Below are 12,602 nucleotides of genomic sequence, written 5' to 3' on the forward strand. Positions count from 1 at the left end.
AGGGTCTAGCATTTCTACCGGACCAGTCCAGAATCCAACGAAAGAACTATTATTCAAGTTTTCTACAAGAGGTGGGGGAGTTACTTCTTTGAGAACAGAACCATCACCATTTTCAGTGGATGCATTAATTTCTGACTAATTCTCAGCTAGTGATTTGTCGGTCACTTCGCTTACTATAAAGTCCGCCTTGTAAAAGATTTGGCGGTGTCAAGGCCAAAGTCCAATATTTTTAAAGGAGCTTGTAATGTTTTTAATACAAAAAACACTTTCGTATTGCACGTTTTGCCAGAGCACCTAAGCGCTTCCGCTAGATAAATTTTAAAAGGACCGTACACTCCAACGTCCAAATGGTGCAACCCGTGAGTGGTTGGTTGTGAGGGGGAATGGCAGCAGTACGATTTCATTTTGTCGCTACAATCTTATTACATCCACAGAAATGTGGGATTCATGGTTATCTATAAGCAGCTAAACTCTATTTTATTGAGTACATTCTACGTGACTGACGCAGTGTTTTATTACCCCAGTAAAAACTTCTAATGTCATCATCAGCTGAGGCTGGATATTTATCTTCTAAGTATTCTACTGGGTCTTATTCTGGGGAATACAAAAACCGCTGGAACTGTTTTTTCTGCTGCATTAACAATACCAACAAAAGTAACAAGTTTCCCCCTCTCTTGAGAAGATATATGAGCAACTTGCTTTTTACCCTTAGAAGCAACAATCCCCGTAGGAGACATCACTGTCGTCAAGCCAATTTTATCTAAGTTCCATATTTCTGCTGGTCTAAACATATACTTTTCAAGAATGGATATGTATTTGGAAAAAAAATCATCAACGACAAGTTTATTGAATTCCATTGCCCTGCTGATGCTTGTGTTCTCTGACTTGCGTAAAGATATATCTTTTTCGTGCCTTTTAATTAATCCTCTTAACCAATAAAGACCTAAAAGAGGAACTTTTATTATAAAACACTTACTATAATAATCATATGGCACAAACCTGCAACCTTGTTGAGATTCCAAGATGTCGGCACCTTACATCGCGGTATAGAATTGGCATAATCGAAGGCAAGACTTTTAATAACTGGTTATACTAAAACTGGCGCGAAATTCAAATAGAATTCAAAATTATTAAGAATAGCCGAATGTTCCCTATAGACGAATGTAGACCTCTTTGCCCGGTTCTTGCTTCAACGTCTCTCCATCAATTAGTTCTGTCTCAATTAATAGAATACTGTGATTTTTTATTTTGAAGTGAGTTTTGTACTAATATGTCACTAAAATTTAAGTTTAACACTAAAATTTTGTGTATCCTTATCCCAATTCAACAGATAGAAAGATGTGTTTGTTTGACGACTACCGCTACAATAGTTTTATTTTAAATTATCTGTTATTATAGTGTATTTTTATGTATGAGAGAGTAATAAAACAATAAATTATGTATGCAAATCCCTAAACTGTTGATACGGGTGACTCAATGAAAAACAGATACATATTTGTCAACAAGTTTACAGAAGTATATAGGAAAACAATTTTAAATTGAGTATGACCACCAGGTATAAAGGTTGGAGCAGAATAGAATACAATAGTTGTGAGGGTTACTAATCCCTAAATAAGGTTGCCAGTGTCGGAGTGATGGAGGTTAACAGGTACTAATGAATTTGCAAGAAATGTAAGATGTTTATTTTATTGGTTATATATAACCAATAAAAGTTTAATAAGTACCTACCTATTTGCAAAATAAAGTTTAATTCTTTAGATAAAATAAAACGTTTTAATTTAGCTATTTGCAAAATAAAGTTTAATTCTTTGCCTATTTGCAAAATAAAGTTTAATTCTTTAGATAAAATAAAACGTTTTATTTTATCTGAAATGAGTGCATTCCACGAAGTAAGGGTTTCAACAATCAAACATTTAATTCTTTAATTCCAGGAATCTACGACAGTAATTGACTAGATAATTACCTTCTAAACTTATTCCACAGAAAATGTGATAGTGGGTTTTTCCATTTTGTATATAGGAAGGTCCAAGTGGCGTATTCATAATTCTTAACAGTTCACTAAAAGTAGGTACTTCAGTTGCAAGGTGCAGTTTATTGTGTATACTAGTTTTATGGAAAATTTGGAAGTGCCGTGTAAACGCCGAAAAATTGGTCCTCAAACAGTTAATGAAAAAACATTAATATTTAATTGTTTTAAATCATTTACAGACAAACGTTTAAGTGAAAGTGTTGATAAGACCGTTGAGTTAGTTAGCAGTACACTTGGTGTTGGGAAATCTACGATTTACAGAGTTATTAAAGAAGAGAAATGTGGTAGTTTTCAAATGCCACGTAATACTCCAGGGAAACCAAAATTTCAAATAGAATATCATTTTAAAGAAGGACTTCGACGGAAAGTGCATGAATTCTTCTTTAAACAAGAATTTCCAACATTGGATAAAGTTCTTGTCTCAGTTCGAGATGATAAGGATTACCCAGAAATGAGTCGAAGTACGTTATGGAAGCTTTTAAAAGAAATAGGCTTCCGCTGGTAAAAGAATCCCAGAAAGTCTATTTTATTAGAAAGAAGCGATATTGTCATATGGAGAAGACATTTTCTAAGAACCATAAAGGAAATGAGAAACCAAAAAAGAAAAATATTTTATCTTGATAAAACATGGATCAACGAGGGTCATACACCAAATAAATTTTGGCAGGATGAAACTGTTACAAGTCAAAGGCACGCTTTTGTAAATAACTTATCTACTGGTTTAAACCCACCATCAGGAAAGGGACGCAGGCTGATAATAGTACACATTGGCAGTTCAGACGGTTTTGTTGAAGGTGGTTTATTAACTTTTGAATCAACTCGTACCGGTGACTACCATGAAGACATGAACGCTGATGTCTTTCAAGAATGGTTCGAACAAATGATAGATCTTCTTCCTAAGAACTGTGTAATAGTAATGGATAATGCAAGTTATCACTCCAGACTTATAGAAGGACTGCCCACAACCAAGTGGTTAAAAAAAGACTTGCAGAATTGGCTGAGTTCAAAAAATATAACGTACCATCCCGGATCTATAAGAAAGGAACTTTATTCGTTGTGTGCCCTTCATAAAGAAAAATTTAAAAAATACGAAATTGATGAAATTGCCAAAAATCGTGGAATGACAGTACTTAGATCCCCACCATATCATTGTGAATTAAACCCGATTGAACTGGTATGGGCACAGATAAAGAGTGAAGTTTCAAGAAAAAATACCACTTTTAAAATTCATGATGTTAAACAGTTGTTTTTGGAGGCCGTAAATAATGTAAAACCTGAAAACTGGGAAAAGGCAGTAAATCACACTATTAAAGAAGAGGAAAAAATGTGGAAGCTGGACAATATTACTGATAAAATGATCGAGCCAGTTATTATAAATCTTGGTTCTGAAAGTTCATCTTTTGAATCTGATTTGGATTTGTAACAAGTAGCTGTAAGTTTTATATTAATATTTTTATTCATCTATTTAACATACCTTAGACGGTTTTAAAAACTCTTTTTCTCTTTTGTAATTTTTAAAAATTAAAACAAATGTGAATTTTTTAAAACCCTTTTTAATGTAGGCCAGTCAGTTCTAATATAGTGTGTGATAAAAGAGGTCACTTTTGTTTACATACACATAACACTTTATAACACTGAAATAATTCATTTATTTTTTACAATTATTCAAAGAAATTTTTCAATTAATCTTGAGCACGCCCATGGAGTGGTCGGAGCTACCAGTTAAAATTATGCTAATTACTCTCTCGTTCATAAAAATAAACTATAGTTTGGGAACCTTTATAAACTTGATTTCAGAAACCTTAGTTAGGTTATATAAAATCAACACTGTTACAGATTTGTCATTTCTATTACTACCTCTATCACCAATTTTGAGCCTTATTCCTTCTGTAGCAAAATTGTTTATTTTGTTATGATAAATGATCCTATACATACATTTCACAACTTTGCTTTACCATAAATACATTAGTGGCATTAGTAAAATCCTAATTTTGAAAGTAGTTCATGCCTATTTTTTAGACAAAAAAGAACTTTTTAACGATTTTAAGAGTAGAAAAGTAATTTAATTACATAAATATTTAAAAATTAAACATTAACGTTAAACAAACGAAAGATATGACAACCAAAATCAAGAACTTATGTCACATATATATTATCAATAGCAATTTTATCAACAGAATTTTTTAAGTATAGGAGTATTAAGACTATCTATATGTTGTCTCATTTAATACCTAGCATACTGTTTGTCTGCCAATAAGGAAAATACCTAACAGAAAAGTTTAGTGTGACAACATTCGTATTGGTTTGTCGTATTTTTCTAAGCAGTCACCTCCGAGCTATGGAAACAATCTAATAATTAAATTACAGAATTGAGCCTGGCTACAAACGTGCCCCAGGCGCCATGTTAAGAAGGAAAGGATGCTTTACAAATAAAAAAACTAACGATTTCGATCACGTCTTTCCAAGAAAAAACATTCAACAGACAATTAGATTAGATCTTGTCTGTTCAATTTTTGTTACATTCAGCTTCGCAGTCTAAACAATACTTATATAATTAGTATATGATCAAAATAGTAATATACAAGGTATTCAAAAACAATTTTTAATTAATAAAATGGAAAATTCTTGATATATTTTGCAACAATGGTTGTATGTACAAAAATTAAAAATTTGTCTGTCATAAACAATCTATTGAAGAAAGCATGTGCTTTATTTGGCGGAAAGTACTAGACAAAAAGCTTATAGGGGGTCCAAATCAATAATCCGATGAAATGTATATCAATATAATCAAAAGTATTTATGAAACAGCGTACTAAACTATGTATAAAATATATATGTAAAAACTATGTATATAATGAAGGGTAGATGGAAGATATAGAACAGCTAGTCGAAGAAAAAAGACACTTTACTTTAAACAACGATGTGAGAAGAACAATTACAGCAAAGGAAAAAAAATTGTGGAATAGAAAATGTCAGGAGATCAATACCTATATAGAAGGAAGAAAAAACACAAAAGCGTGGAAATTTATAAAGTCAACAACAACAAAAGGAAAATAGAAAATATCAATAGAGGTAGTACTGGGAAAACAATGGGTGCAACACTAGAACAACTTACTTAGCACCCGAAGAACACATTTACATATAAGGAGAAGAAGCGAACGTGATTAAAAATATCCTAGATAAAGCCATTTGATCACAAAAATTGTTAAATATTAAATAAAGTTCCCAACCAATGGAAAATGGTGTACGTCTGTAATAGCACACCAAAACAAGTCTAAGAAGAACCCCTATAATTATCTTGGTATCTCAATAACTGGTTACCTTAAGTCTTTATGTTCTTCTTCTTCTTCTTCCTCTTTATAAGCACTTCTGTTTCTTCATTGGCGGTTTATAACTCTATAAAATGTCACTTCATCTTTTGCGCGGTCGTCTGATACTTCTTGTGCCGATTGATGACTTATCTTTTGCTATTTCGACCACAAACATCTCCCCCATTTTGCTTATGTGGTTACTCCATTTTTTTTTTCTATTTTTTGTCCATTCATTTATGCACTGTACGTTACATTTTCTTCTAATGTCTTTACTTCTCTTTCGATCTTTCAGCGTATTTCCTGTAATTTTCTTTAGTATTTTCATCTCTGCTGTTTTCAGTAGTGTCGCACCACCAAAAAAACTACCCGTTTTAAGAGGTTTGCGTATGTTGGATTCGGTTTTATTTGCTTTTATTTTACACAGAATACAGTATTACATTTACTTAAATATTATTTATGCAATAATAACAAACTTGCAATATCAACACAATTACATGACATTAATGGCCTACTTCATACTGTTTCTTTTTCGTGGCCTACCACCACTACGCCTTTCATCCAACAAATTGTTCTAATAGGTAAAGGCAATCTCTGACATATTCCCACCTGAGGAATATTCTGATAAAGTAAAATATTGCTCACAAAATCTAAAGAGACATACTACAAAACCATTATACAAAAAATTAAAAATTGCTAATAAGTATACAGTTTTTGACAATCACTACTCCAAATAACGTTTAGGCATTTTAGAAGCCCGTCCCGTACGTGTGATTTTCACTTCAGAAACCTTTGCACTATTTGTCGAAATACTGACTTTAAACACTCCCGCACTCTCACAGTATTCGTCTTCGATACTGGAGTCTCCCGCAGCCAACTCAGGAACATGTGGGGTACCATTTAATTCACTGTCATCCTTCATTGACGTCTTCACATCATTCTGAAGCTTGAACTCAGGAACAGTACAACACTCTAGTGGGTAAAGACGCTGGACAGGTCTCAATAAATATCCCTTAGCTGTCTTAACTTTGCACAGTCGAACACTTCCATCTTTACCAGGATAACTCACTCGCAAAAAGATGGCACAAGCATAGGCCAGTTTGCTTGCATCACAAAAAATATGGATACTTAAATTTTGTAATGTCTCACCATTCATAAGTACCCATCGAGGCAATTCAATCTTCTCAAGATAAGGTAAATCTTTCAACCAAATTTTAAACTCTTCAGAGATGACTTCATCCAGTGGTTCGTCCCATGCCAAGCTCTTCTCCCACAACTTTTGCAACATGAGTTTGGGCACTAATAGAGCGGGACATAAATGTCCAATAGGATCAAATACTTTCTGGGCTATAGAAAGGATTCTACGTTTAGTCACTACCATATTTTCTAAGTCAGTGTCCTCTCTTAAGAATTTCAAATTAACTGTCAAAACATCTCGTACAGGATGCCAGTTCATACCAAGAACAGGACATATCTCTTCAGTTCCACTAACTTCAGCATTTCTTGTACGCTCCCACCCTCTTAGTTCAAACTGTCCCTCTGCCATAATGGCTACAGACTCTGTAATGAACCTTGACACCATCTCTTCATCAGGTAAGCTTGTAACACAGTTGTCCACATAGAAGCTTTGACTTAACCTCTTCACAACATCTAAAGTATACAATGATTCTGATGTAGAGCCCTTTTCAAGGTATCTTGCTAAGTGGTACTCTAGTGTCATCCCTAATAAAAATGGACTACTGTTAACACCGAATACTACACGTTTATGACGAAAAACTACTGTCTGACCTTCTGTGTCAACCCATAAAAATTTGAGAAAATCACAGTCCCTTTCATGCACACCTATTTGTTGAAATGCTCTTTTAATATCAGAAATCACTCCTATTTTGTTTTCTCTAAACCTTACAAAGATTGAAGGAATTAACTGAATTAGATTTGGACCTTTCTCTAAACAGTGGTTAAGTGAAGGTTTATTCTTTGAATGTGCCGATGCATCAAACACTGGACGTACCTTGGTAGTACTTTCTTCCTTTACTACTGGGCGGTGAGGTAAAAAATGTCCTAGACTGTTATCAACATCATTTAACTTTCCAACTAGCTCAATTATACCCTCAGCTTGCCAGTCAGCAAAAACATCATCATACCTTTCAAAAAGACCATCACGTTTCAGCTTTTGAAGAGTGGAATTTAGTCTTTTTTCCGACAACTCACAATTACTGGGGAGAGGAGGGTGACCATCCAACCAAGGAAGACGAATCTCGTAGCGGCCCATCTTATCTACACTTACAGTCTGCATAAAAAAATCTCTAGCAGCTAAAGCAGCCTCCTCTTTGGTATATCTATCTGTAGGCTCTTTAATACCAATTGCTTCCAACTCCCAAAGCTCACTTAAGGAAGCATCCTTTATGAGAAGATTCAATGTGGACATAGCAACATCAGAATGTTTACTACTGGTAGGTATTTTTCCCATAAGTGTCCATCCAATGAGAGTTTCTATAGATACTAGCCCACAATCTAGCTTATGACGACCCCCTGTATACAAATAACCAGCGACATCTGCTCCCAGCAACAGTTCAATTGGTCCAGGTTGGAGATCATCAGATAAATCAATATTAAGGTTCTTGGCTTGTTCTCTCCATGGACCATGAAATACTGGAGCCACATCACTACAAATTGTTAGTTGATCTAAGGCCTCAAAAGAATATGTAGAGTTCTTACCCTGTATTGTGACTTCATAACAGTTATGAGAGTTTGCAACTTCTGACCCTCCAAACAGACAATGAACAATTTTTTCCTGTCGTTTAACTGGATAACCTAATTTTAAAGCTGTGTCCTTTAATATATATGATCTTTGTGACCCACTATCAATTAAGGCGCGAACAACTCTAGTATTACCAAATATACCAGTTAAAGTGACTCTCAACGTTTGCAAAAATACATGACCTTTAGTTTGGTTAGTCAAAGCCTGGTCGTTTATGACATCCTTAGAAGACATGTTCTCATTTTGCCTATTACTGTGCTTATCTTGACTTATTGTTTAACTGGGGCACATCAAGACTACATGAGCTTGGCTACAGATAACACATCTTAGCCTTGTTTTACATCTTTTTGTCTGATGTCCCACTTTTAGACATCTAAAACAAGCCTTCTTCCCAATGAGAACATCCCTTTTTTGAACAAATGTCATTTTTTGTGCCTTAAAGCAATCTTCACTACCATGTGTACCTGAACAAAAGACACAAGCTGAAATTTCACAATTAATTAAATTAGCAGCAGTTGGAAAACCTGATGATTTTTTGACACTAGCTTCTTCTGACCATCCAAAGCCACTTCTTCAGACAATCCAAAACCTTCAGCAGCTAAAGCAATTCTTTGTTCATTCTCTACTTCATTTCTGAGAAAAATCATCAACAGTTTCAACCTGTTTTCCAATGTCCCATCTCTACAATCAATATTTGTGGAACGTTGCCATACCCTAAGCAATTCCTGAGGTAAACAAGATTCGATTAATGGAAAGAGCATTGCTGAACACTTGTCAGATGTGATACCTAATGTCTCCAGTGCTCGCAGTTGAGTTTTAATGCTGTCATACAGTTTAGATATATCAATCTTTTGTTTAGATGCAGACTTACTCAAAATGAGTTTTAGTAACTCTCTAATGTATACTTCTATTTGTAAGTCTTCTCTGCCAAATCTGCTTTGCATACTTTCCATAATTTTACTATAATTGTCAGCCATAGCTGGATAGCTCTCTACTAGTTGACGTGCTCTACTACCTGGTACTGTGGCTTGAATTAAATATTCTATCTTATCGTGGCAATCAATAGAATCATCCTCATGAATCTTTTTGAATTGTGCCCAGAATGCCAACCAACCTTTGATACTGCCATCATATTTTTTAAATTCAATAGTAGGTAATCTAAATTTTCTCATACCTGTTAACTCTGGCTCATCTGTATTCTGGGACACTGCACTATGCCTGCTGGATGCTTCAGTCTTCGTTTCTTCCATCAGCTTGTTATATCTGGTTCTACACTTGGAAAACTTTCTCAAATACACATCACAACTCTCTATCTCTGCTTCTAGCTCCGTTTCAGTAGAACTTTCAAACGATAATTTAGTAATTTGGGAGTCAATTGACTGTAACTCGTCAAACTTACATTTTATCAGTTCCCATGACACTTCTATTGACTCGTAGTCCAATGATTCTGCTTTCATAAGACCTTCTAACTCGTTGGCCGTACGCGTAAAAATAGCCCTTAATACTCTTCTGGTTTTCTTTCTATTTTCCAATTCTGCTGCCATAGTGGGTTTGGTTCAAAACCACCGAAACGTTCTCAATACAAATCACAAACCAAAAGAACGCGGTAAAAACTCACTGGTACAGAACTACAAAATTCACACCGAAATCCAACTCAAAAAGTCCTGTCACGGTCGCCACAATGTCGCACCACCAAAAAACTACCCGTTTTAAGAGGTTTGCGTATGTTGGATTCGGTTTTATTTGCTTTTATTTTACACAGAATACAGTATTACATTTACTTAAATATTATTTATGCAATAATAACAAACTTGCAATATCAACACAATTACATGACATTAATGGCCTACTTCATACTGTTTCTTTTTCGTGGCCTACCACCACTACGCCTTTCATCCAACAAATTGTTCTAATAGGTAAAGGCAATCTCTGACAAGTAGCCTTTGTGTTGCGGCTTTGTCAAATCTTATTTCTGAGGCATATATCATAATTGGTCTTACACTGGCTGTATAAATTCTTGACTTCATCTCAGTGCTAATGTGTCTGTTTCGCCATATAGTATTATTAAAGCATCCTGCCAGTCCATTCTCTTTGTGTACTTGATCTCTCACTTCTTTGTCCAGGTCTCCATAGCTGGACAGTGTAATCCCCAGGTATTTTACTTCCATTACTTGTTCAATACTGATGCCATCAATTTCTATTTTACATCTGGTTGATTCTTTGCTGACTACTATTGTTTTACTTTTCTGAGATGAGATTGTCGTATTAAATTCTTTTGTGTTAAATCTGTGGAATAGTCTTTGCAGACTATCTTTATTTTCTTCTTCTTCTTCATGTGCCTTGTCCGTTCCGAACGTTGGCAATCAACATGGCTATTCTGACTTTGTTTACGGCAGATCTGAATAGTTCAGCAGATGACAATCCGAACCATTGCCGCAAGTTTTGGAGCCACGAGTGTCTTCTCCTCCCTGGACCCCTTCTGCTGTCTACTTTCCCTTGAACGATCAATTGTAGTACTCTATATTTATTATGTCTCATAACGTGACCCAAGTATTCCAACTTTCTTTTCTTTATACTTATTCCTACCTCTCTCTCTTTACCTATCCGGCGTAGTACCTCTTCGTTGGTCACGTGCTCAGTCCAGGATATACGTAATATACGTCGGTAAGCCCACATTTCGAAGGCCTCTACTTTTTTCATCAATGTTGCGGTCATTGTCCACGCCTCCATTCCATATAACAAAACCGGGAATACATAACATTTCAGAAGTCGAATTTTGAGAGGTAGGGTGAGGCTTTTAGAGGTGAAAATTTGCTTCATGCTAGTGAACGATGCTCTTGCCTTTTCTACTCTTATACGTATTTCCTTCGCTTGATCCCAATTTGAGTTAACTGTTGTTCCCAAGTAGATGTACGAATCCACGTGTTCAATTCTTTCATTGTCTAATATCAGTTGCTGTGGTGGTTGTTGGGTTTTGCTTACTAACATCCATTTGGTTTTTGTGATATTTAGTCTGAGTCCGTATTGTGCACTTGTTTTTTGTATCTTACTCATTAGGCAACTTAGTTCCTTCATGCTACTTGCTAGAATTACAGTGTCATCAGCATACCTTATGTTATTAATTATTTCTCCATTTATTTTTATGCCTTCTGTGCTTTCCTCCAGCGCTGTCTTAAATACTTCTTCTGAGTATATATTAAAGACAATAGGAGACAAGATACAGCCCTGTCGTACCCCTTTCTTGATCTCAATTTTATTGGTCAATGTAGATCCTACTTTCACTTTAGCTGTTTGGCCCCAATAGAGACTCGCTATTGTTCGAATGTCTCTGTAGTCGACTCCGATCTTATGGAGAACTTCAATTATCTTTTCGTGCTTTACGTTATCGAATGCTTTTGCGTAGTCTATAAAGCATATGTACACGTCTTTGTTCATATCTCTGCAGCGCTGGATGAGTACCTGTAGACTAAAAAGTGCTTCTCTTGTCCCAAGAGAATTCCGAAATCCAAACTGCGAATCTCCAATGTTATCCTCGCATTTTTTGCTTATTCTGTTGTAAAAACCTGTGTATGCCTTCGAAATGTGGTTAATTAGACTTATCATCCGATGTTGATCACAAGACTTTGCTTTTGGTTTTTTTGGTATGGCAACAAAAGTTGACTCTAGCCAGTCTTCAGGAAACTCCCCGCTGTTATAAATATTGTTAAAGAGTCTGACGAGTGAGTCTAGAAATTGACTGTTTGTTTCGCACAGCATTTTCAATACTTCCCCGTATACGTTATCGTTGCCTGGTCTTTTGTTATTTTTAAGACCCTTTATAGCATTCATCTTTATTTTGGGCTAGCAATATTACATCGTCTGCAATTATGGTATAGATGGATATTAAGGGACGTTATAGAAGAAGAATGCTGCAATTATCACAATTATGCACAAATAACACTTAAGAAATGTTTCAGATAAAATGTCTATCAACGATCGTATTTTAACAATCTATGGCATCCTGCTTTACCTTTTTTAGGTTGAATGAAATTATCATTCAGGTGCAAATTTGTCAGTAACCAACTGAATCGATCACGAGAAATGACAGACGAGATGAACGGATATCTTATTTCTAATTTTGCAGACCAATAGTCTTTGTAAGAACATTTAAGTGTTAGCCCCATGTTACTTGATGTGTAGGCGACGGCGCCTGGTCTTCCAGATCTGAGTCATCGCTCTCCAACTGAATATTTTCAATCAGTTAGTATTCCAAAAAATTGAGTTTTATGTCGTCGTCAAGGTCTTCTTCAGATGGTGCATCTGAAGTATGTGATCCACTGTCAGATGGCGGATCATTTAATAAAGAATATTAGTCGTCAGAAGATAGGTTGGTGACCTCAAAAAGCCGCTATTATAAAACTAAAGAAAATAATAATAAATGACAATGTTATGTGCTAGTGGTCCCGTATGGAACCACAAAAAACTATATGTATAAAATATTTTTAAAATTTTTGTCACTGTCTAC

General features: G+C 35.2%; 2 protein-coding genes across 5 annotated transcripts in view; both read right to left on the bottom strand.

The window, feature by feature from the left end:
* LOC140445761 (probable G-protein coupled receptor B0563.6) overlaps positions 1 to 12,602 on the bottom strand; it is a 294,516-nt gene that overhangs the window by 150,326 nt on the left and 131,588 nt on the right. The gene's annotated exons all lie outside the window — the stretch shown is intronic.
* Positions 564 to 8,332, bottom strand: LOC140446623 (uncharacterized). The gene is made up of 2 exons (XM_072539202.1): positions 6,106 to 8,332; positions 564 to 943 (listed from the first exon to the last, which is right to left on the bottom strand). Exons 1-2 carry the CDS (start codon positions 8,330 to 8,332, stop codon positions 564 to 566), a joined length of 2,607 nt encoding a protein of 868 aa, XP_072395303.1.

Source organism: Diabrotica undecimpunctata, chromosome 7, assembly GCF_040954645.1.
Source record: "Diabrotica undecimpunctata isolate CICGRU chromosome 7, icDiaUnde3, whole genome shotgun sequence".
NCBI classification, from domain to species: domain Eukaryota; kingdom Metazoa; phylum Arthropoda; class Insecta; order Coleoptera; family Chrysomelidae; genus Diabrotica; species Diabrotica undecimpunctata.